General features: G+C 48.5%; 1 protein-coding gene across 1 annotated transcript in view; it reads left to right on the top strand.

The window, feature by feature from the left end:
• The window catches only part of DPP10 (dipeptidyl peptidase like 10), a 318,952-nt gene that overhangs the window by 201,424 nt on the left and 92,365 nt on the right, over positions 1–25,163 (top strand). The window contains exons 6-7 of the mRNA XM_082261092.1: positions 11,089–11,141; positions 11,220–11,301. Of these exons, the coding sequence (XP_082117218.1) occupies positions 11,089–11,141; positions 11,220–11,301 (135 nt within the window). The remainder of the gene's footprint in view (positions 1–11,088; positions 11,142–11,219; positions 11,302–25,163) is intronic.

The following is a 25,163-nucleotide window of genomic DNA, read 5'->3' as shown; positions in this document are numbered from 1 at the left end:
CCCAGAATCCCTTGCGGCATAATCTGCCTTCTGGGGTAGATACAAGCCTGAATGTGTCCCCTGATTGGGTTTCCTCCACTGCCCTTTGAGAAGCCTCTCACAGGGACCAGTGGGGAGACTGCCCTCTCAGCAGGCACACCTGGAAGCCATGACACCCTGGCAAAAAGAAATCATGGCCCTGATGTTAGGCAGACAAGGCCCACTATACATTTGCCTAGCACCTACCTGTAGGGTGCTACAGTTAGATAACGAGGTACAGCTGACTCATGGCTAATCCCATCTAGACAAGGTTATCATTCACATGCTAATTAACTCAGTGCACTTAAACCAGCTGGGATGACAAGACTGCCAGCAACAAGGCTAAAACAAAATACAAAATTACACATTATTATAAGTATAAACACAGAACACCTTTTTATACAGATAGGAAGATAGGAAGAGACCCCAGTATCAGTCTGTCCGTCTCCTACATTGAAGTACATGGAATACACATTTAGGAGTGACAGACTTCATGGCAACGGTCTACAGCGGTCTATAGGACTCACAGTGTAAAGTGGGATTAAATCTTCATAGATCTTGAGATATATTGTTGATAATTATTACTGTCCCATTTGAGTAATCCAAACCATATTCTGTGTCCATTAAGTCCATCATTTCCTTGGTCACCCTGTGCCCCTAATAGACACAGGGTGACTTACACATAGGAGGGGCTTAGGGGGCTGAGAAAGGGATTTCCCAACATCGATAAGGTAAGCTGTGTTCCACGGGCCTCCCAACCAAAGTGATTCCTGTCACATCTCTCCCGTTTCCAAAGGAGACTAACACAGGAGGAGACCCCAAACGGGTTGACTTCGAAGTTAGTCCATAGTTCCCATCCCCCAATGTCTGTACCCACACAGTACCCCAAACAAATTGTCTCGAACACATCGTTACTCACCCATCCAACCTCGGCCTCTCTCGTAGAACATAACCACTGCTGAGGAGAAGTGTGGACTGGCCCTTCTCCCTGGAGTCCTTTTAACCGCTGGAGAGAAGACAGGGTGGCTGGGCTCACTTCGTCAGGCTGTTGGGGGTCTGGGCCGACTGCCCAGCATCCTTGGGGTATACAAGTGAAGACTGTAGTCCCATCCACTTTCTCTGGAAACCCATCCTTTGTTAGTTGAGGAAAGAAGGTCAGCAGCACTCTGCCCTGTTGCCAGCTCTTCTGCTGGGTTGGTGTCATCATTCTGGGGCGCCGTCTGCTGCTGTGGAGTGACTTCCACCTTCTCACCCTGGGCCCCTGGAACTGCTGCAGGTGTGGGGCAGAGGTTTTGGACCCTATGTCCAGTTGTCAGCGCTTCTGCTGTAGAAGTTTCTTGTAACTCCAAAGATGCTGCTGGTGGGAAATCCCAGGTCCCTGTCAGTGGTGTAGTAGAAAGGCCGGATGCCTCTTCTCTTAGGGAGGCTGAAGCTGCTGTTGGTGTTGGGAAGAGTTCAGTGATGTTAGGCCCTGATGCCCGCTGTTCCGCAAGGAAGTAAACTGAAAAGTCAGTGGCCTTGCACACATCTTCCTGGGCCACCAATTGTTGCAGGCAGAGGTCAGCAGCACTAGGCCTGGATGCCGCTCTTCTGCTGTAAGCTCACTGGGACGTTCCTCCTCAGCAGAAAAGTCTATTAAATCCCCAGTTTCTGGAATTGCTGAAAGTCCAAGGCATGGGCTGGTTCCACTCGGGCCCAGTGCCAATACTTTGGCAGGTGATTTATCATCCATATCATCCTCCAATGAAAAGTCAGTTAAATCTGTAATCCATGGCTGGTGCTGGGTAGTGGGACCGACCATCCCCACCCCCCAGTGCTGTTGGCTGCTGCTGGGACAAGAGACCTACAATCTCCTCTCCCGGTAACACTGGCTGGTGCTGGGTAGGGGGACCGACCGTCTTCACCCCCAGTGCTGGTGGCTGTTGCTGGGACGAGGGACCTACAATCTCATCTCCCAGTAACGCTGGCTGATGCTGAGTAGGGGGACCGACCGTCTCCACTCCCAGTGCTGTTTGCTGCTGCTGGGATGAGGGACCTACAATCTCCTCTCCCGGTAACACTGGCTGGCGCTGAGCAGAGTCTAGCGGCCGTCTGTAGGCGATCTCCAGCTCCCATTCCTGAATGGCCAGAAACTCCATATCTTCCAGTGCCCAGAGCACTTCCGAGATGTTCAGGATATTTTCTCTGGAATCCATAATTTACTCCAATCACCACTCTGAATCGCTCCCAAAGTTAGGGTCCTCTGACCACTTCTCTAATGACAGTCCCAGGCCGCCGTAGCCAAAGCCTTCCGTTGGGCTGTTGTCCGCTGTCCATGGGCACACCTGGGTTACATACCAGCTGAGAGCTCTGTAGCTCTCGTCCAATCTTATCTCCTCCTGGACAAGCCTGCTTAACTTAGCTTTCCATTCCTTGTTCTGTTTATCTCCCAAAACCAGCACCCACAATCCATACTGGGACCAGTACCTTTCCTGGATGGAGGGAGCAGGAGTAGCATTCCCTTCCAGAGTTCCAAGCGAATTGAATCATACCATCCTAGCAGGAACTTCTCTGACACTGGTCCCCTGTGCTGTATCCGCATCTCTCGCAACCTCCTTCCAAATTCCTCTTCCATGGTGGCTGATATCTGTACCTCTCCTCTTCTGTTATCCGGACCTTGGATTCCAGTGTATGTTTGGATGTCCCAGACTGCAGGAAGCATCCTGCCGCTGCCAACCAGTGTAACGGAAATGCAGACCCACACTGTGCTTGTGGGCTTCCGTCAGTATACGGCTTCCTACAGTCTTGAAAATAGACACTGTATCCAATGTTCCAACCGCCCTCATACAAAACTCGCCTGATCTTGGCTTGTATGTATCTGAAAACAACTAACTCCTTTATTGAACAAGAAACAGACTTTTATACACTTGAGAAGTATGTCAGTCACTACATGAACAATGAGCTGAATATTTACCCAAAACATCACACAATGGTTAGATAACGAGGTACAGCTGACTCATGGCTAATCCCATCCGGACAAGGTTATCATTCACATGCTAATTAACTCAGCGCACTTAAACCAGACTGGAAGACCAGACTGCCGGCAACAAAGCTAAACCAAAATACAAAATTACACATTATTATCAGTGTAAACACAGAACACCTTATTATACAGACAATGGCAAGAGACCCCAGTATCAGTCTGTCCGTCTCCTCATTGAAGTACATGGAATACACATTATTTAGGAGTCACAGACTTCATGGCAACGGTCTACAACAGTCTATAGGTCTCACAGTGTAAAGTGGGATTAAATCTTCATAGTTCTTGAGATAAATTGTTGATAATTATTACTGTCCTATATGAGTAATCCAAACCATATTCTGTGTCCATGAAGTCCATCATTTCCTTGGTCACCCTGTGCCCCTAATAGACACAGGGTGACTTACACATAAGAGGAGCCTAGGGGGATGAGAGAGGGATTTCCCAAAGTGACTCCTGTCACACCCCTGTACATTGTTCCAGAGATGGACTCTCAGTCAGTGTGGCCCCTGTACAATGTTCCAGAGATGGGCTCTCAGTCAGTGTGGCCCCTGTACAATGTTCCAGAGATGGGCTCTCAGTCAGTGTGGCCCCTGTACATTGTTCCAGAGATGGGCTCTCAGTCAGTGTGGCCCCTGTACAATGTTCCAGAGATGGGCTCTCAGTCAGTGTGGCCCCTGTACATTGTTCCAGAGATGGGCTCTCAGTCAGTGTGGCCCCTGTACAATGTTCCAGAGATGGGCTCTCAGTCAGTGTGGCCCCTGTACATTGTTCCAGAGATGGGCTTTCAGTCAGTGTGGCCCCTGTATATTGTTCCAGAGATAGGCTCTCAGTCAGTGTGGCCCCTGTACAATGTTCCAGAGATGGGCTCTCAGTCAGTGTGGCCCCTGTACAATGTTCCAGAGATGGGCTCTCAGTCAGTGTGGCCCCTGTACATTGTTCCAGAGATGGGCTCTCAGCCGGTGTGGTCCCTGTACATTGTTCCAGAGATGGGTTCTCAGTCAGTGTGGCCCCTGTATATTGTTCCAGAGATGGGTTCTCAGTCAGTGTGGCCCCTGTACATTGTTCCAGAAATAGGCTCTCAGTCAGTGTGGCCCCTGTATATTGTTCCAGAGATGGGTTCTCAGTCAGTGTGGCCCCTGTACAATGTTCCAGAGATGGGTTATCACTCAGTGTGGCCCCTGTACATTGTTCCAGAAATAGGCTCTCAGTCAGTGTGGCCCCTGTACATTGTTCCAGAGATGGGCTCTCAGTCAATGTGGCCCCTGAACCTTGCTCTAGAGCCGGCCTTCCCGGGGTGGCCCCTGTACATTGCTCCAGAAAGAGAACACAGCGTCCTCGTCTTTGTATTTTCTTTTGTTTCCTTGGAATTGAGAAGAATCTAATTACGGGGATTTTATGAGATAATTAATCTAGGAGAGATAATGACAGGCGGCGCTCCGACTGCGACTCCCGGGATTCGCCATTCTATCATAAATGCTCCACAAAGATCTCTCTTCATAGAAACGTCTCATCTAAAATGAGTTCATGTTCCTCTAATCTGCAACATTAATAAATTCCATTCTAATCATCCTGTAGCTCTGTGCCGAGATGTCTGACAAGTCCCTCCAGGACCAGCAAAGGGCTTCAGGACTTTCTATGAGTGAGATAAAAGTCTTGTCTTTCCTCATAGGCCTCCATGTTGGGTTCCCAGATCTGGAGTCTCATCGCTCTGTACATCCAATACAGATCAAATCCGATGTAACCGGGATGGCTGGAAGGCGATAGGCCTTCTTTCATCTTCAGAACTCTATGACATCACTTATAAGGTCCTGCCAGATGTAGAACTCTATGACATCACTTATAAGGTCCTGCCAGATGTAGAACTCTATGACATCACTTATAAGGTCCTGCCAGATGTAGAACTCTATGACATCACTTATAAGGTCCTGCCAGATGTAGAACTCTATGACATCACTTATAAGGTTCTGCCAGATGTAGAACTCTATGACATCACTTATAAGGTCCTGCCAGATGTAGAACTCTGACATCACTTATAAGGTCCTGCCAGATGTAGAACTCTGACATCACTTATAAGGTCCTGCCAGATGTAGAACTCTATGACATCACTAATAAGGTCCTGCCAGATGTAGAACTCTATGACATCACTTATAAGGTCCTGCCAGATGTAGAACTCTATGACATCACTAATAAGGTCCTGCCAGATGTAGAACTCTATGACATCACTTATAAAGCCTTGCAGATCTATGACATCCTTTTTCAATCAGGGTGCTGGGGCACCCTGGAGTGCTTTTTGGGTTTGCCTTAGCAAATTGACTAAAAATGTTCCTAAAATGCCCAAAAATTGTCAGAAAGCCAGCCAGCTATGACATCACTAACCCTGTCAGATCTAGAACTCTATGACATCACTTACAATGCCTTGAAAAAGTATTTACATCCCTTGAGATTCTCCACATTTTCTCATGTTACACCCAGAAATGTAAATGTATTTTATTGGGATTAGGGATGATCAAACTTTTCAAAAGTTTGGTTCGACCAGAACACCAGAACTTCCAGAAAGTTCGGCCCGGATTTCAGAACCCCATTGAAATCAATGGGACCCGAAATTCGGTAATCAAAAAACACCATTTTGAAGCCCTAAAACCCAATAAATGCCTCTAAAAAGTGCCTAGGGTTCTGGGTCATGCCCCAGGGACTATTAATCACACATAAAAAAGTTCTTAAAATTGTCATTTTTGATAGAGAGCCAGTTATTGAAAAAATTATTGAAAAAAAAATGAAATTTCTTTGGATTTAGTGTCTGGGGGGTCTAAAGTGTACCTGTGAAGTTTCAGCTCTGTAGCATGTCCAGAACCAGAAAAAAAAGATTGTTTGTATTAGGTCACTTATAGAACAGGGATATGGCTCCGCTATTTTCACACCTTGCCGGTTTTGTAGCAAGCGTTTTTTTGGGCATTTTTTGGGGGTTATTGGAGGGAGGCATAACATCAGAACTTCTGTGTAGGGGTATATATACACACACATGTATGTATATATACACATACACATATATAGGTGTGAAAGGAGCAGAACACTATGCTTGCGCTAACTAATGAAATAATTAACCCATATGGCTTCTCTCCTTTCACACCTATATATGTGTATGTGTATATATACATATAAGTGTGTGTGTATATATACCCCTATACAGAAGTTCAGATGTTTTGCCTGCCTCCAAAGACCCCAAAAAAATGCCCAAAAAAACGCCTGCGCCAAAAAAAAAAAAATGCCCAGGTGTGTTATTGCAAGCATTTTTTTGGGCCATTTTTTGGGGTCTTTGGAGTCAGGCATGACATCTGAACTTCTGTGTAGGGGTATATATACACACACACATTTATGTATATATACACCTGCACATATATAGGTGTGAAAAGATCAGAACACTATGCTTGCGCTAATGAAATAATTAATAGGCATATGGCTCCGCTCCTATCACACCTATATGTGTGTATGTGTATAATACATATAAGTGTGTGTGTATATATACCCCTATACAGAAGTTCAGATGTCATGCCTGACTCCAAAGACCCCAAAAATATGCCCAAAAAAAACGCCTGCAATAACACACCTGGGCGTTTTTTTTTTTTGGCGCAGGCGTTTTTTTGGGCATTTTTTTGGGGTCTTTGGAGGCAGGCAAAACATCTGAACTTCTGTATAGGGGTATATATACACACACACTTATATGTATATATACACATATATAGGTGTTATAGGAGCGGAGCCATATGCCTGTTAATTATTTCATTAGCGCAAGCATAGGTTTCTGCTACTTTCACACCTATATATGTGTATGTGTATAAATACATATAAGTGTGTGTGTATATATACCCCTATACACAAGTTCAGATGTCATGCCTGACTCCAAACATGTCCTCAAAAAAGCCCAATAAACGCCTGCAGCAAAAAGCAGGCTGACCGGAGAGAAGCCATATCGCTGCTCTATAAGTCACATAAGAGAAAACGATCATTTCTCTATAGTGGTCACCCTGACATGGAAGGGTTTGGTCACCCTGCCATAGCAGTCAGTGTCAGTTCACCCTACACTACATTACGCTCACCATGGCACTTAACACTTTCCCTACAGAAACTACATTTTTGAAGCTAACTATAGTGGAAAATAGCACCCTAACTACACTAGATATCCCTTTCCTCACACTAATAATTGCTAAATGACACTTTGAAGCAGAAGTAACAGAACTGCTTCCACTCTCTTCCACAGCCCTGTATTAAAATGGTAGAGATTTGGCGGGGCTATCTTATATACTGGGGGGCGTATTCACTAATGATTGGCCTCTGGACCCCCTAGTCACTCCAATCACATTTCTAGCATCCTCCTGCCCCCTCAATTGGCTTTTACTAATGGTTCTGGTCCAATCACAGGCTTTTAAAGCCCAGTTCCTGTCCCATTGCATTTTGGTCGGTTCTGGTTGCCAAATTCCGAACTTTTTCAGCAAAAAGTTCTAAATTCGGCCGAACCCTCGAACAGTCAATGTTCGGGTCAAACCGATGGTCGACCCAAACCGTTCGATCATCCCTAATTGGGATTTTATGTGATAGACCGACACAAAGTGGCACATAATTGTGAAGTGGAAGGAAAATGATAAATGATACAAATAAATCTGTGAAAAGTGTGGCTGCATTTGTATTCACCCCCCGGAGTAAATACTTTTTAGAACCGCCTTTCCCTGCAATTACAGCTTCAAGTCTTTTTGGGGATGTCTCTACCAGCTTTGCCCATCTAGAGAGGACATTTCTGCCCATTCTTCTTTGCAGAATATCTCATCTCTGTCAGATTGGATGGAGAGCGTCTGTGAACAGCAATTTTCAAGTCTTGCCTCAGATTCTCAATGTGATTTAGGTCTGGACTGTGACTGGGCCATTCTAACACATGAAACCATTCCATTGTAGCTCTGGCTGGATGTTTCGGGTCATTGTCCTGCTGGAAGGTGAACCTCCGCCCCAGTCTCAGGTCTTTTCTTCTAAGATTGTCCTGTATTTGGCTCCATCCATCTTCCCATCAACTCTGACCAGCTTCCCTGTCCCTGCTGAAGAAAAGCATCCCCACACCATGATGCTGCCACCACCATGTTTCACAGTGGGGATGGTGTGTTCAGGGTGATGTGAAGTGTTAGTTTTCCCCCACACATAGCGTTTTGGTTGAATTTTGGTCTCCTCTGAGCAGAGCTCCTCCCCCACATGGCTTCTCCCAAACTGCAATCAGGACTTCTTATGGCTTTCTTCCACCAATGGCTTTCTTCTTCTCACTCTTCCATAAAGGGCAGATTTGTGGAGCGCACGACTAATAGTTGTCCTGTGGACAGATTCTCCCACCTGAGCTGTGGATCTCTGCAGCTCCTCTAGAGTTTCCATGGGCCTCTTGGCTGCTTCTCTGATGAATGCTCTCCTTGCCCGGCCGGTCAGTTTAGGTGGACGGCCATGTCTTGGTAGGGGCCCAGCTGGTCAGTTTAGGTGGACGGCCATGTCTTGGTAGGGGCCCGGCTGGTCAGTTTAGGTGGACGGCCATGTCTTGGTAGGGGTTGGGCCGTCAGTTTAGGTGGACGGCCATGTCTTGGTAGGGGTCGGGCCGGTCAGTTTAGGTGGACGGCCATGTCTTGGTAGGGGCCCGGCTGGTCAGTTTAGGTGGACGGCCATGTCTTGGTAGGGGTCGGGCCGGTCAGTTTAGGTGGACGGCCATGTCTTGGTAGGGTTGCAGTTGTGGCATACTCTTTCCATTTTCTCATGATGGATTGTACAGCGCTCCGTGAGATATTCAAAGCTTGGGAGATTTTTTTATAACCTAACCCTGCTTTACACTTCTCCACAACTTTATCCCTGACCTGTCTGGTGTGTTCCTTGGCCTTCATGATGCTGATTGTTCACTAAGGTTCTCTGACAAACAGGACTTCACAGAACAGCTGTTTTTATACTGAGATTAAATGACTCACAGGTAGACTCTATTCACTAATTAGGTGACTTCTGCAGGCAATTTGTTCCTCTAGATATTAGTTAGGGTTATCAGAGGGGGGTGAATACAAATGCAGCCACACTTTTCACAGATTTATTTCTATCATTTATCATTTTCCTTCCACTTCACAATTTCGCGTCACTTCACGTTTTTAGTTGTAACATGATAAAATGTGGAAAATTTCAGGGGGTGTGAATACTTTTTCCAGGCACTGTATAGGAACAGATGTAATCCGAGAGTGAGGCTGAGCCATTTGATGGAATAGTGGAGGGGTGACCCGTATCCTCAGATGAAGGTGGACTGTCTGAGATACCATCATCCTTCTGTACTGACCCTTCCCTATAAATAACTCACCAAAGCCCAACTCCCATCCCCCGATTCATCCAACTCTTCCATCCAGAACAAGGACACACTGACACTTGGGGGTCCCAGAACAATGACATAGTAACAGTTGGGGTCCTCCAATTATATTTTTTTCTGGCCATGATTCGGTGTTCTTTGCGATAGGAACATGTTGGACTTCTTTAGTAAATCAACCCTTCTGTGTCTTTATTCTGCTGGGGTTTATCCGGCCCTTGGGGCACTTTTCATCCTTCCTCCCTCTAATACCAAAGATGGGGCGCTGTACTCCCACTGATGCCAGAAAATGTTTCTATTCCCACTGGCCAGAGTCCGGCCCCCTAAAATCTGAAGGACGGTGAGCTGGCGCTTTGTTTAGTATGTTGGAGACCCCGAGTCTAGATCATCAGTCCTGATGTCATGAATGTAGAACTTTGTGAATTGTGTCTAATCGGCCAACCATGAGAAACACGCCCCCAGCCTCGGGGTAGACACCCCCTGTGTGAGATCCTCCTATATTTTAATCAATCACCCCATCTGAATCCAGTGTGCGATGTTGATTGGCATTCCGATGTGTTTTCTGGGGGCGTCTGCTTTACAAACTCCTCCCAGTGAGGAGTGAGTGTCATGTGAACCTTCATTATCACATATGGCATCTAAAATCTGCTTATTATCGAGCACTGCCTCTCCTCTCCTGTTCCCTCCCCTCTCCTCTCCTCCCCTATCCTCTCCTCTTCTATCCCCTCCCCTCTCCTGTTCCCTCCCCTCCCCTCTCCTGTTCCCTCCCCTCCCCTCTCCTCTCCTCCCCTATACCCTACCCTCTCCTCTTCTATCCCCTCCCCTCTCCTCTCCTCCCCTATCCTATCCCCTCCCCTCTCCTCTCTTCTTTTCTCCCTGTCCCTTCCCTTCCCTCCCCTCCCCTCTCCACTTTTCTCCCCTCCGCTCCCCTCTCCCCTTCCCTTCCCTCTCCTCTCCTCCCCTTCCCTTCCCTCCCTTATCCTCACCTCTCCTCTCCCCTCCCCTCTCCCCTCTCCTCTCCTCTCCTATCCCCTCTCCTCCTCTCCCCCTTTTTCCTCCCTTCCCCTCCCTTTCCCTTCCCTCCCTTATCCTCACCTCTCCTCACCTCTCCTCTCCTCTCCTCTCCCCTCCCCTCTCCCCTCTCCTCTCCTATCCCCTCTCCTCCCCTCCCCCTTTTTCCTCCCTTCCCCTCCCTTTCCCTTCCCTCCCTTATCCTCACCTCTCCTCACCTCTCCTCTCCCCTCCCCTCCTCTCTCCTCTCCTCTCCTCTCCCCTCCCCTCTGCCCTCCCCTTCCCCTCTCCTCTCCCCTCCTCTCCTCTCCTCTCCCCTCCCCTCCTCTCCTCTCCCCTCTACTCTCCTCTTCTCTCCTGTCCCCTCCTCTCTCCCCTACCCTCTCCTCTGCTCTTCCCTCCTCTTCCCTCTCCTCTCCTGTTCTCTCTCTTCCTCCCCTCCCCTCTCCTCTCTCCCCCCTCCTCTCTTCTCCTTTCCTCCTCTCTCTTCTCCTCTCCTCCCCTCTCCTTTCCAATCCACCTTATCTCCTCTCACTCCCCCTCTCCTCTCCTCCTTTCTGTCCCCTTCCTCCTCTACTCCGCTCCTTCCTCTTGTTCCGGTGTTCCTCTGAGATCTGCAGGTATATCTGAGTCCTGGGACTTCTTATAGAGTAATGTTTCCATGTCTCTTGTCTTCCAGATATTCCACCATTCATTCACGGCGTCTTACGTCATCTACAACATCCACACCAGGTAAGTGCCCCCCTGTCCCCCTTTACTGTCCCCCACACAGGCGTGGCTGCACCTCACTCTCATGTGTTTTTCTTGAAGGGAAGTTTGGGAGTTGAACCCCCCGGAAGTGGAGGATTCCGTGTTGCAGTACGCAGCGTGGGGTGTCCAGGGGCAGCAGCTGGTGAGTCCACTGTCAGCCATTTCCTTATGTCTGATGAACCAATGAATCCCACTAACTACCACCACATTGACCTCAACCCCAACATCTCCGACAAACCCACCCCCAACATCTCCGACAAACCCACCCCTAACATCTCCGACAAACCCACCCCCAACATCTCCGACAAACCCACCCCAACATCTCCGACAAACCCAACCCCAACATCTCCGACAAACCCACCCCAACATCTCCGACAAACCCACCCCCAACATCTCCGACAAACCCACCCCCAACATCTCCGACAAACCCACCCCCAACATCTCCAACAAACCCACCCCAACATCTCCAACAAACCCAACCCCAACATCTGTGACAAACCCACCCCAACATCTCCGACAAACCCACCCCCAACATCTCCGACAAACCCACCCCCAGCATCTCCAACAAACCCACCCCCAACATATCCAACAAACCCACCCCAACATCTCCCACAAACCCACCCCAACATCTCCGACAAACCCACCCCCAACATCTCCGACAAACCCACCCCCAACATCTCCGACAAACCCACCCCCAACATCTCCGACAAACCCACCCCAACATCTCCAACAAACCCAACCCCAACATCTGTGACAAACCCACCCCAACATCTCCGACAAACCCACCCCCAACATCTCCGACAAACCCACCCCCAGCATCTCCAACAAACCCACCCCCAACATATCCAACAAACCCACCCCAACATCTCCCACAAACCCACCCCCAACATCTCCGACAAACCCACCCCAACATCTCCGACAAACCCACCCCAACATCTCTGACAAACCCACCCCCAACATCTCCGACAAACCCACCCCCAACATCTCCGACAAACCCACCCCAACATCTCTGACAAACCCACCCCCAACATCTCCGACAAACCCAACCCCAACATCTGTGACAAACCCACCCCAACATCTCCGACAAACCCACCCCCAACATCTCCGACAAACCCACCCCCAGCATCTCCAACAAACCCACCCCCAACATATCCAACAAACCCACCCCAACATCTCCCACAAACCCACCCCCAACATCTCCGACAAACCCACCCCCAACATCTCCCACAAACCCACCCCCAACATCTCCGACAAACCCACCCCAACATCTCTGACAAACCCACCCCCAACATCTCTGACAAACCCACCCCCAACATCTCTGACAAACCCACCCCCAACATCTCCAACAAACCCACCCCCAACATCTCCGACAAACCCACCCCAACATATCCGACAAACCCACCCCCAACATCTCCGACAAACCCACCCCCAACATCTCCGACAAACCCACCCCTAACATCTCCAACAAACCCACCCCCAACATCTCCGACAAACCCACCCCAACATATCCGACAAACCCACCCCAACATCTCTGACAAACCCACATCTCCGACAAACCCACCCCAACATCTCCGACAAACCCACCCCCAACATCTCCCACAAACCCACCCCCTACATCTCTGACAAACCCACCCCCTACATCTCCGACAAACCCACCCCCTACATCTCCGACAAACCCACCCCCAACATCTCTGACAAACCCACCCCCAACATCTCCGACAAACCCACCCCCAACATCTCTGACAAACCCACCCCCTACATCTCCGACAAACCCACCCCAACATCTCCGACAAACCCACCCCCAACATCTCCGACAAACCCACCCCAACATCTCCGACAAACCCACCCCAACATCTCCGACAAACCCACCCCTAACATCTCCAACAAACCCACCCCAACATCTCTGACAAACCCACATCTCCGACAAACCCACCCCAACATCTCCGACAAACCCACATCTCCGACAAACCCACATCTCTGACAAACCCACCCCAACATCTCCGACAAACCCACCCCCAACATCTCCGACAAACCCACCCCTAACATCTCCGAAAAACCCACCCCTAACATCTCCGACAAACCCACCCCTAACATCTCCAACAAACCCACCCCCAACATCTCCGACAAACCCACCCCAACATATCCGACAAACCCACCCCAACATATCCGACAAACCCACCCCCAACATATCCGACAAACCCACCCCTAACATCTCCAACAAACCCACCCCCATCATCTCCGACAAACCCACCCCCAACATCTCCGACAAACCCACCCCAACATATCCGACAAACCCACCCCAACATATCCGAAAAACCCACCCCTAACATCTCCGACAAACCCACCCCCAGAATCTCCGACAAACCAACCCCTAACATTTCCGACAAACCCACCCCTAACATCTCCGACAAACCCACCCCCAACATCTCCGACAAACCCACCCCAACATATCCGACAAACCCACCCCCAACATATCCGACAAACCCACCCCTAACATCTCCGACAAACCCACCACCAACATCTCCGACAAACCCACCCCCAGCATCTCCAACAAACCCATCCCCAACATCTCCGACAAACCCACCCCTAACATCTCCAACAAACCCATCCCCAACATCTCCGACAAACCCACCCCAACATATCCGACAAACCCACCCCAACATATCCGACAAACCCACCCCAACATATCCGACAAACCCACCCCCAACCTATCCCACAAACCCACCCCTAACATATCCGACAAATCCACCCCCAACATCTCCGACAAACCCACCCCCAACATCTCCGACAAACCCACCCCAACATCTCCGACAAACCCATCCCCAACATCTCCGCCAAACCCACCCCAACATCTCCGACAAACCCACCCCCAACATCTCCGACAAACCCACCCCCAACATCTCTGACAAACCCCCCCCAACATCTCTGACAAACCCACCCCCAACATCTCCGACAAACCCACCCCCAACATCTCTGACAAACCCACCCCAACATATCCGACAAACCCACCCCTAACATCTCCGACAAACCCACCCCCAGCATCTCCGACAAACCCATCCCCAACATCTCCGACAAACCCACCCCTAACATCTCCGACAAACCCATCCCCAACATCTCCGACAAACCCACCCCAACATATCCGACAAACCCACCCCAACATATCCGACAAACCCACCCCAACATATCCGACAAACCCACCCCCAACATATCCCACAAACCCACCCCTAACATATCCGACAAACCCACCCCCAACATCTCCGACAAACCCACCCCCAACATCTCCGACAAACCCACCCCCAACATCTCCGACAAACCCACCCCAACATCTCCGACAAACCCATCCCCAACATCTCCGCCAAACCCACCCCAACATCTCTGACAAACCCACCCCCAACATCTCCGACAAACCCACCCCCAACATCTCTGACAAACCCCCCCCAACATCTCTGACAAACCCACCCCCAACATCTCCGACAAACCCACCCCTAACATCTCTGACAAACCCACCCCCAACATCTCCGACAAACCCACCCCAACATCTCCGACAAACCCACCCCAACATCTCCGACAAACCCACCCCCAACATCTCCCACAAATCCACCCCAACATCTCCCACAAACCCACCCCTAACATATCCCACAAACCCACCCCTAACATATCCGACAAACCCACCCCCAACATCTCCGACAAACCCACCCCCAACATCTCCGACAAACCCACCCCCAACATCTCCGACAAACCCACCCCAACATCTCCGACAAACCCATCCCCAACATCTCCGCCAAACCCACCCCAACATCTCTGACAAACCCACCCCCAACATCTCCGACAAACCCACCCCCAACATCTCTGACAAACCCCCCCCAACATCTCTGACAAACCCACCCCCAACATCTCCGACAAACCCACCCCTAACATCTCTGACAAACCCACCCCCAACATCTCCGACAAACCCACCCCAACATCTCTGACAAACCCACCCCCAACATCTCTGACAAACCCACCCCTAACATCTCCAACAAACCCACCCCCAACATCTCTGACAAACCCACCCCCAACATCTCCGACAAACCCACCCCCAACATCTCTGACAAACCCCCCCCAACATCTCTGACAAACCCACCCCCAACATCTCCGACAAACCCACCCCTAACATCTCTGACAAACCCACCCCAACATCTCCGACAAACCCAACCCCAACATCTCCCACAAATCCACCCCAACATCTCCCACAAATCCACCCCAACATCTCCCACAAACCCACCCCCAACATCTCCGACAAACCCACCCCCAACAAAGTTCCCGGGCGCATAGTGTCTGTCATGTCAGATTGGCGTGTCCCCGGGTGCACAGTGTCTGCCATGTCAGATTGGCATGTTCCCGGGTGCACAATGTCTGTCATGTCTGATTGGCGTGTTCCCAGGCACACAGTGTCTGTCATGTCAGATTGGCGTGTTCCCGGGCGCACAGTGTCTCTGACATCTCTGACAAACCCACCCCCAACATCTCTGACAAACCCACCCCCAACATCTCTGACAAACCCACCCCCAACATCTCCAACAAACCCACCCCCAACATCTCCGACAAACCCACCCCAACATATCCGACAAACCCACCCCCAACATCTCCGACAAACCCACATCTCCGACAAACCCACCCCAACATCTCCGACAAACCCACATCTCCGACAAACCCACATCTCTGACAAACCCACCCCAACATCTCCGACAAACCCACCCCCAACATCTCCGACAAACCCACCCCTAACATCTCCGAAAAACCCACCCCTAACATCTCCGACAAACCCACCCCTAACATCTCCAACAAACCCACCCCCAACATCTCCGACAAACCCACCCCAACATATCCGACAAACCCACCCCAACATATCCGACAAACCCACCCCCAACATATCCGACAAACCCACCCCTAACATCTCCAACAAACCCACCCCCATCATCTCCGACAAACCCACCCCCAACATCTCCGACAAACCCACCCCAACATATCCGACAAAACCACCCCAACATATCCGAAAAACCCACCCCTAACATCTCCGACAAACCCACCCCCAGAATCTCCGACAAACCAACCCCTAACATTTCCGACAAACCCACCCCTAACATCTCCGACAAACCCACCCCCAACATCTCCGACAAACCCACCCCAACATATCCGACAAACCCACCCCCAACATATCCGACAAACCCACCCCTAACATCTCCGACAAACCCACCACCAACATCTCCGACAAACCCACCCCCAGCATCTCCAACAAACCCATCCCCAACATCTCCGACAAACCCACCCCTAACATCTCCAACAAACCCATCCCCAACATCTCCGACAAACCCACCCCAACATATCCGACAAACCCACCCCAACATATCCGACAAACCCACCCCAACATATCCGACAAACCCACCCCCAACCTATCCCACAAACCCACCCCTAACATATCCGACAAATCCACCCCCAACATCTCCGACAAACCCACCCCCAACATCTCCGACAAACCCACCCCAACATCTCCGACAAACCCATCCCCAACATCTCCGCCAAACCCACCCCAACATCTCCGACAAACCCACCCCCAACATCTCCGACAAACCCACCCCCAACATCTCTGACAAACCCCCCCCAACATCTCTGACAAACCCACCCCCAACATCTCCGACAAACCCACCCCCAACATCTCTGACAAACCCACCCCAACATATCCGACAAACCCACCCCTAACATCTCCGACAAACCCACCCCCAGCATCTCCGACAAACCCATCCCCAACATCTCCGACAAACCCACCCCTAACATCTCCGACAAACCCATCCCCAACATCTCCGACAAACCCACCCCAACATATCCGACAAACCCACCCCAACATATCCGACAAACCCACCCCAACATATCCGACAAACCCACCCCCAACATATCCCACAAACCCACCCCTAACATATCCGACAAACCCACCCCCAACATCTCCGACAAACCCACCCCCAACATCTCCGACAAACCCACCCCCAACATCTCCGACAAACCCACCCCAACATCTCCGACAAACCCATCCCCAACATCTCCGCCAAACCCACCCCAACATCTCTGACAAACCCACCCCCAACATCTCCGACAAACCCACCCCCAACATCTCTGACAAACCCCCCCCAACATCTCTGACAAACCCACCCCCAACATCTCCGACAAACCCACCCCTAACATCTCTGACAAACCCACCCCCAACATCTCCGACAAACCCACCCCAACATCTCCGACAAACCCACCCCAACATCTCCGACAAACCCACCCCCAACATCTCCCACAAATCCACCCCAACATCTCCCACAAACCCACCCCTAACATATCCCACAAACCCACCCCTAACATATCCGACAAACCCACCCCCAACATCTCCGACAAACCCACCCCCAACATCTCCGACAAACCCACCCCCAACATCTCCGACAAACCCACCCCAACATCTCCGACAAACCCATCCCCAACATCTCCGCCAAACCCACCCCAACATCTCTGACAAACCCACCCCCAACATCTCCGACAAACCCACCCCCAACATCTCTGACAAACCCCCCCCAACATCTCTGACAAACCCACCCCCAACATCTCCGACAAACCCACCCCTAACATCTCTGACAAACCCACCCCCAACATCTCCGACAAACCCACCCCAACATCTCTGACAAACCCACCCCCAACATCTCTGACAAACCCACCCCTAACATCTCCAACAAACCCACCCCCAACATCTCTGACAAACCCACCCCCAACATCTCCGACAAACCCACCCCCAACATCTCTGACAAACCCCCCCCAACATCTCTGACAAACCCACCCCCAACATCTCCGACAAACCCACCCCTAACATCTCTGACAAACCCACCCCAACATCTCCGACAAACCCAACCCCAACATCTCCCACAAATCCACCCCAACATCTCCCACAAATCCACCCCAACATCTCCCACAAACCCACCCCCAACATCTCCGACAAACCCACCCCCAACAAAGTTCCCGGGCGCATAGTGTCTGTCATGTCAGATTGGCGTGTCCCCGGGTGCACAGTGTCTGCCATGTCAGATTGGCATGTTCCCGGGTGCACAATGTCTGTCATGTCTGATTGGCGTGTTCCCAGGCACACAGTGTCTGTCATGTCAGATTGGCGTGTTCCCGGGCGCACAGTGTCTGTCATGTCTGATTGGCGTGTTCCCAGGCACACAGTGTCTGTCATGTCTGATTGGCGTGTTCCCGGGCGCACAGTGTCTGTCATGTCTGATTGTTGTCACAGCCGCAAATTCCTCGCACTCTATCTGCGTCCCATGTTTGATGAACATGTATGTGGGTGCCATACTTGGGGGTAAAGTGCTGTTTCTACTTTCTTGGCCATCTGGAAACTAAGACCAACAACAGACTGTCATCACTGGAAACACCATCATCACCACCACCGGCACCAACCTACCACCTGCACCTCTCCCCTGTACCCCTATATTCCTTCCTGTGCCTGGACTCTCCTTTTCTGAATTCTCATAGCTATATATCTGCAGTGTGAGATCATGGAAGGCGCTGCACCCTCTGAGGGCCAGACTCACACTGAGATTTGGTGATGTCACTCCTGTGCTGATCACGGTTCTCCTTGCTGGAGAGGAAGACGTACCTGAGGACCTGCAGTGCAAGGATTTCCCTGCTTCTTCTATTCTGTGGACCTGTGCTTCCTCGCCCCCTACCATTACCCCTCCTGTAATTAGGGGGCAGATTTAACATGAGAAAGCAAAGTCCTGCCTCTACCAAGATGGCCGCCTCCACGCAGAGACACATGTTAAATCAGTAATGAAGGATCAGCTGTGGGAAACCACAGACCATACTGAGGACTGTTCCTCGACCCTCTGCCTGTCGTTTGTTGAGCACAGCTTTCTGGAGACAGGTCCTCTTTATATAGTAATGATACCTTTCAGAGTAATGCTTGTGGGAGTCTTGGAGTGCCTCATGGGACTTGTAGTTCCACAACAGCTGGAGTCCTGAGGTTGAGATATATATATATATATATGTGAACCCCCCAATCTCCCCACATCGGATACGAGGGGCGCTCAGTGGCCCCTCTATATGTCAGCAGACACCGTATGTGGAGTTCCATCCATCCGGCACGGGGAGCCATATGTATTATAATGTGTACTGGAAGCATCCCAGCTACATGGAGCTTCATCCTTCAATAAATCCATTTCCTTTCTTCCTCCTCCGCCTATCGCTGCCTCAGAGCCATTCTCCTCCGTGTGATCCCAACCTTCTATGATAGAGATCTCCGCACAGAGCCCGTCTCCTCCGTGTGATCCAACCTTCTATGATGGAGATCTCCGCACAGAGCCTGTCTCCTCCGTGTGATCCAACCTTCTATGATAGTGATCTCTGCACAGAGCCCGTCTCCTCCGTGTGATCCAACCTTCTATGATGGAGATCTCCGCACAGCTTTCTATAAAATCTCCATCAGAAACACTTTATTCATGGAAGGAATTCTCTTCCAACAATGGAACGTATAGAAGCTCCTATAATCTCATTTCACACAAGCCACCGGGTTAAAGCAGCTGCCTGTATGCTTCCGTGTAGGAAGGATGGCGGACGGGGGACATGGAGCTTTTAGTGTTACACTCCGCCATCTTTCCATACATGACTGCCGTGCCGGAACTTCTCATATCCTCAATTATTAATATTCCTCTGTGCTGGAGAAAACAATAACTGATATTTTATCTATAGATTTAGAGAACGCAGTCACCCTATAGGAGATCAATATCTTATATTGTAATTATAGATCAGAGAACGCGGTCACCCTATAGGAGATCAATATCTTATATCTTAATTATAGATCAGAGAACGCGGTCACCCTATAGGAGATCAATATCTTATATTGTAATTATAGATCAGAGAGCGCGGTCACCCTATAGAAGATCAATATCTTATATTGTAATTATAGATCAGAGAATGCGGTCACCCTATAGGAGATCAATATCTTATATCGTAATTATAGATCAGAGAACGCAGTCACCCTATAGAAGATCAATATCTTATATCGTAATTATAGATCAGAGAATGCGGTCACCCTATAGGAGATCAATATCTTATATCGTAATTATAGATCAGAGAACGCGGTCACCCTATAGGAGATCAATATCTTATATCGTAATTATAGATCAGAGAACGCGGTCACCCTATAGGAGATCAATATCTTATATCGTAATTATAGATCAGAGAGCGCGGTCACCCTACAGAAGATCAATATCATCTTATATCGTAATTATAGATCAGAGAATGCGGTCACCCTATAGGAGATCAATATCTTATATCGTAATTATAGATCAGAGAACACGGTCACCCTATAGGAGATCAATATCTTATATCGTAATTATAGATCAGAGAACGCGGTCACCCTATAGGAGATCAATATCTTATATTGTAATTATAGATCAGAGAGCGCGGTCACCCTATAGAAGATCAATATCTTATATTGTAATTATAGATCAGAGAACGCGGTCACCCTATAGGAGATCAATATCTTATATCGTAATTATAGATCAGAGAACGCAGTCACCCTATAGAAGATCAATATCTTATATTGTAATTATAGATCAGAGAGCGCGGTCACCCTACAGAAGATCAATATCTTATATCGTAATTATAGATCAGAGAATACGGTCACCCTATAGGAGATCAATATCTTATATCGTAATTATAGATCAGAGAACACGGTCACCCTATAGGAGATCAATATCTTATATCGTAATTATAGATCAGAGAACGCGGTCACCCTATAGAAGATCAATATCTTATATCATAATTATAGATCAGAGAACGCGGTCACCCTATAGGAGATCAATATCTTATATCGTAATTATAGATCAGAGAACGCGGTCACCCTATAGGAGATCAATATCTTATATCGTAATTATAGATCAGAGAACACGGTCACCCTATAGGAGATCAATATCTTATATCGTAATTATAGATCAGAAAATAGTTACCCTATATACTATATCTCATATCATATTTATGAGTCACCCTATAGAACATTGTATCTATAAATCTGAGAACACGACCACCCTATAGACAATCAATACCTGATATCAAATTTACAGATTGGAGAATGTGGTCACTCTATAGAAGATCCTAAATGGTATTTATAGTCACCCTATAGAGGTTAAAGGCCATAAACCCACGCTGTATATGTCCTGGGGGGAGGGGACTAACATCACTATTTATATATACTGTATATAAAGTTGTCCAGGAAATACAGTAACGGGCTGCAGGTGGCTCCCGGTTGGTCTGGAATCTTCAGACATTCCCGGGATCTCTGGGATATAAAACATGTTCTGGGATTTGGGAATTATCCCGGGTGGTCTGGAATCTTTGGACATTCCCAGTGTCTCTGGGATATAAAACATGTTCTGGGATTTGGAAATTATCCCGGTTGGTTTAGAATCTTCAGACGTTCCCGGGATCTGTGGGATATAACACATGTTCTTGGATTTGGGAATTATCCCGGTGGGTCTGGAATCTTCGTACATTCCCGGGATCTCTGGGATATAAAACATTTTCTGAGATTTGGGAATTATCTTAGTTGGTCTGGAATCTTCGGACATTCCCGGGATCTGTGGGATATAAAACATGTTCTGGATTTGGGAATTATCCCGGTTGGTCTGGAATCTTCAGACATTCCCGGGGTCTCTGGGATATAAAACATGTTCTGGGATTTGGGAATTATCGCGGTTGGTCTGGAATCTTCGAACATTCCCGGAGATCTCTGGGATATAAAACATGTTCTGGGATTTGGGAATTATCCCGGTTGGTCTGGAATCTTCGGACATTCCCAGGATCTCTGGGATATAAAACATGTTCTGGATTTGGGAATTATCCCGGTTGGTCTGGAATCTTCAGACATTCCCGGGGTCTCTGGGATATAAAACATGTTCTGGGATTTGGGAATTATCGCGGTTGGTCTGGAATCTTTGGACATTCCCAGGATCTCTGGGATATAAAACATGTTCTGGGATTTGGGAATTATCCCGATTGATCTGGAATCTTCGAACATTCCCGGAGATCTCTGGCATATAAAACATGTTCTGGGATTTGGGAATTATCCCGGTTGGTCTGGAATCTTCGGACATTCCCGGGGTCTCTAGGATATAAAACATGTTCTGGGATTTGGGAATTATCGCGGTTGGTCTGGAATCTTCGGACATTCCCAGGATCTCTGGGATATAAAACATGTTCTGGGATTTGGGAATTATCCCGATTGATCTGGAATCTTCGAACATTCCCGGAGATCTCTGGGATATAAAACATGTTCTGGGATTTGGGAATTATCCCGGTTGGTCTGGAATCTTCGGACATTCCCAGGATCTCTGGGATATAAAACATGTTCTGGATTTGGGAATTATCCCGGTTGGTCTGGAATCTTCAGACATTCCCGGGGTCTCTGGGATATAAAACATGTTCTGGGATTTGGGAATTATCGCGGTTGGTCTGGAATCTTTGGACATTCCCAGGATCTCTGGGATATAAAACATGTTCTGGGATTTGGGAATTATCCCGATTGATCTGGAATCTTCGAACATTCCCGGAGATCTCTGGGATATAAAACATGTTCTGGGATTTGGGAATTATCCCGGTTGGTCTGGAATCTTCGGACATTCCCGGGGTCTCTAGGATATAAAACATGTTCTGGGATTTGGGAATTATCGCGGTTGGTCTGGAATCTTCGGACATTCCCAGGATCTCTGGGATATAAAACATGTTCTGGGATTTGGGAATTATCCCGGGTGGTCTGGAATCTTCGGACATTCCCAGTGTCTCTGGGATATAAAACATGTTCTGGGATTTGGAAATTATCCCGGTTGGTTTAGAATCTTCAGACGTTCCCGGGATCTGTGGGATATAACACATGTTCTTGGATTTGGGAATTATCCCGGTGGGTCTGGAATCTTCGGACATTCCCGGGATCTCTGGGATATAAAACATTTTCTGAGATTTGGGAATTATCTTAGTTGGTCTGGAATCTTCGGACATTCCCGGGATCTGTGGGATATAAAACATGTTCTGGATTTGGGAATTATCCCGGTTGGTCTGGAATCTTCAGACATTCCCGGGGTCTCTGGGATATAAAACATGTTCTGGGATTTGGGAATTATCGCGGTTGGTCTGGAATCTTTGGACATTCCCAGGATCTCTGGGATATAAAACATGTTCTGGATTTGGGAATTATCCCGGTTGGTCTGGAATCTTTGGACATTCCCAGTATCTCTGGGATATAAAACATGTTCTGGATTTGGGAATTATCCCGGTTGGTCTGGAATCTTCAGACATTCCTGGGGTCTCTGGGATATAAAACATGTTCTGGGATTTGGGAATTATCGCGGTTGGTCTGGAATCTTTGGACATTCCCAGGATCTCTGGGATATAAAACATGTTCTGGGATTTGGGAATTATCCCGATTGATCTGGAATCTTCGAACATTCCCGGAGATCTCTGGGATATAAAACATGTTCTGGGATTTGGGAATTATCCCGGTTGGTCTGGAATCTTCGGACATTCCCGGGGTCTCTAGGATATAAAACATGTTCTGGGATTTGGGAATTATCGCGGTTGGTCTGGAATCTTCGGACATTCCCAGGATCTCTGGGATATAAAACATGTTCTGGGATTTGGGAATTATCCCGATTGATCTGGAATCTTCGAACATTCCCGGAGATCTCTGGGATATAAAACATGTTCTGGATTTGGGAATTATCCCAGTTGGTCTGGAATCTTCGAACATTCCCGGAGATCTCTGGGATATAAAACATGTTCTGGATTTGGGAATTATCTGGGTTGGTCTGGAATCTTTGGACATTCCCGGGATCTCTGGGATATAAAACATGTTCTGGGATTTGGGAATTATCCCGGTTGGTCTGGAATCTTCGGACATTCCCGGGATCTCTGGGATATAAAACATGTTCTGGGATTTGGGAATTATCTGGAAATTGTCGGGAGGAACAGACAGATCAGGATTTGCACTGTGTCATCGCATTTTGGTGGATAGGAGCGCGCCCACGTCCCACCTGGTGGCTTTTCCAATTTATTTTCTTATCATTGAGAATAAACGGGTGGAAATCATTAGGAGAGAGACACACAATGCCTCGTGCCTCCTGCCCACCCTGCCAGAGACGCTTTCAATTATCTGCTGTAACTCTGGAAAGGAATCCGAGTAATTGGAGATAATTACATTCAGCCATGAGAGTCAGCAAATCTGTGTATAATGGATGGAGCCGCTACATTCAGAGGGGTGCGATCTCAGGGGCCCCAATATATTCTACTATAAATTGGGGGGATGATAATCTGTGTATACAAGTCAGGGAGGGAGACTGTCTGTGATACCAGCAACTACCAATCAGAGTGAAGCTGCCATTTATCCTCTACACACAGAGAGGAGGATGAAAGGACGGCTCTTCAGTCAGACAATAAAGTATCCATTTCCATAATACAGAGAGATGAGACCATGGAAAATTACCCCCATCATCCTCTCTGATCTTCACAACCAAAATCTCTCTTCATTATCAGGCATGGAAAAAATCCAGGAGAACCATCCCCAAATGGAGTCTTCCCATGCAGATCCTCTCCATGCTGATCCCTACCCTGCTTAGTCATCCCATAATGATCCTCTCCATGCTGATTTCCCCCACTGATCCCGTGTGCCTCTAAGAATATTGTTTGCATGTGTTTATAAATTGTAGGATTATTTCTATTATTATTATTATTATTATTATTATTATTATTATTATTATTATTATTATTATTAGTTTCATTACTTTTATGGTCGTGATGGTGATAATAATGACATTTCTGGTGGTGATGATGATGATGATGATGGTGATGATGATATGATATTTCTGGTGTTGATGATGAAGATGATGGTGGTGGTGGTGGTGATGATGATGATGATGATGATGATGAAGATGATGGTGGTGGTGG

This window comes from Pelophylax lessonae (assembly GCF_965119305.1).
Source record: "Pelophylax lessonae genome assembly, chromosome: 6".
NCBI lineage: Eukaryota > Metazoa > Chordata > Amphibia > Anura > Ranidae > Pelophylax > Pelophylax lessonae.
This window is presented reverse-complemented; position numbering and strand designations above follow the sequence as displayed.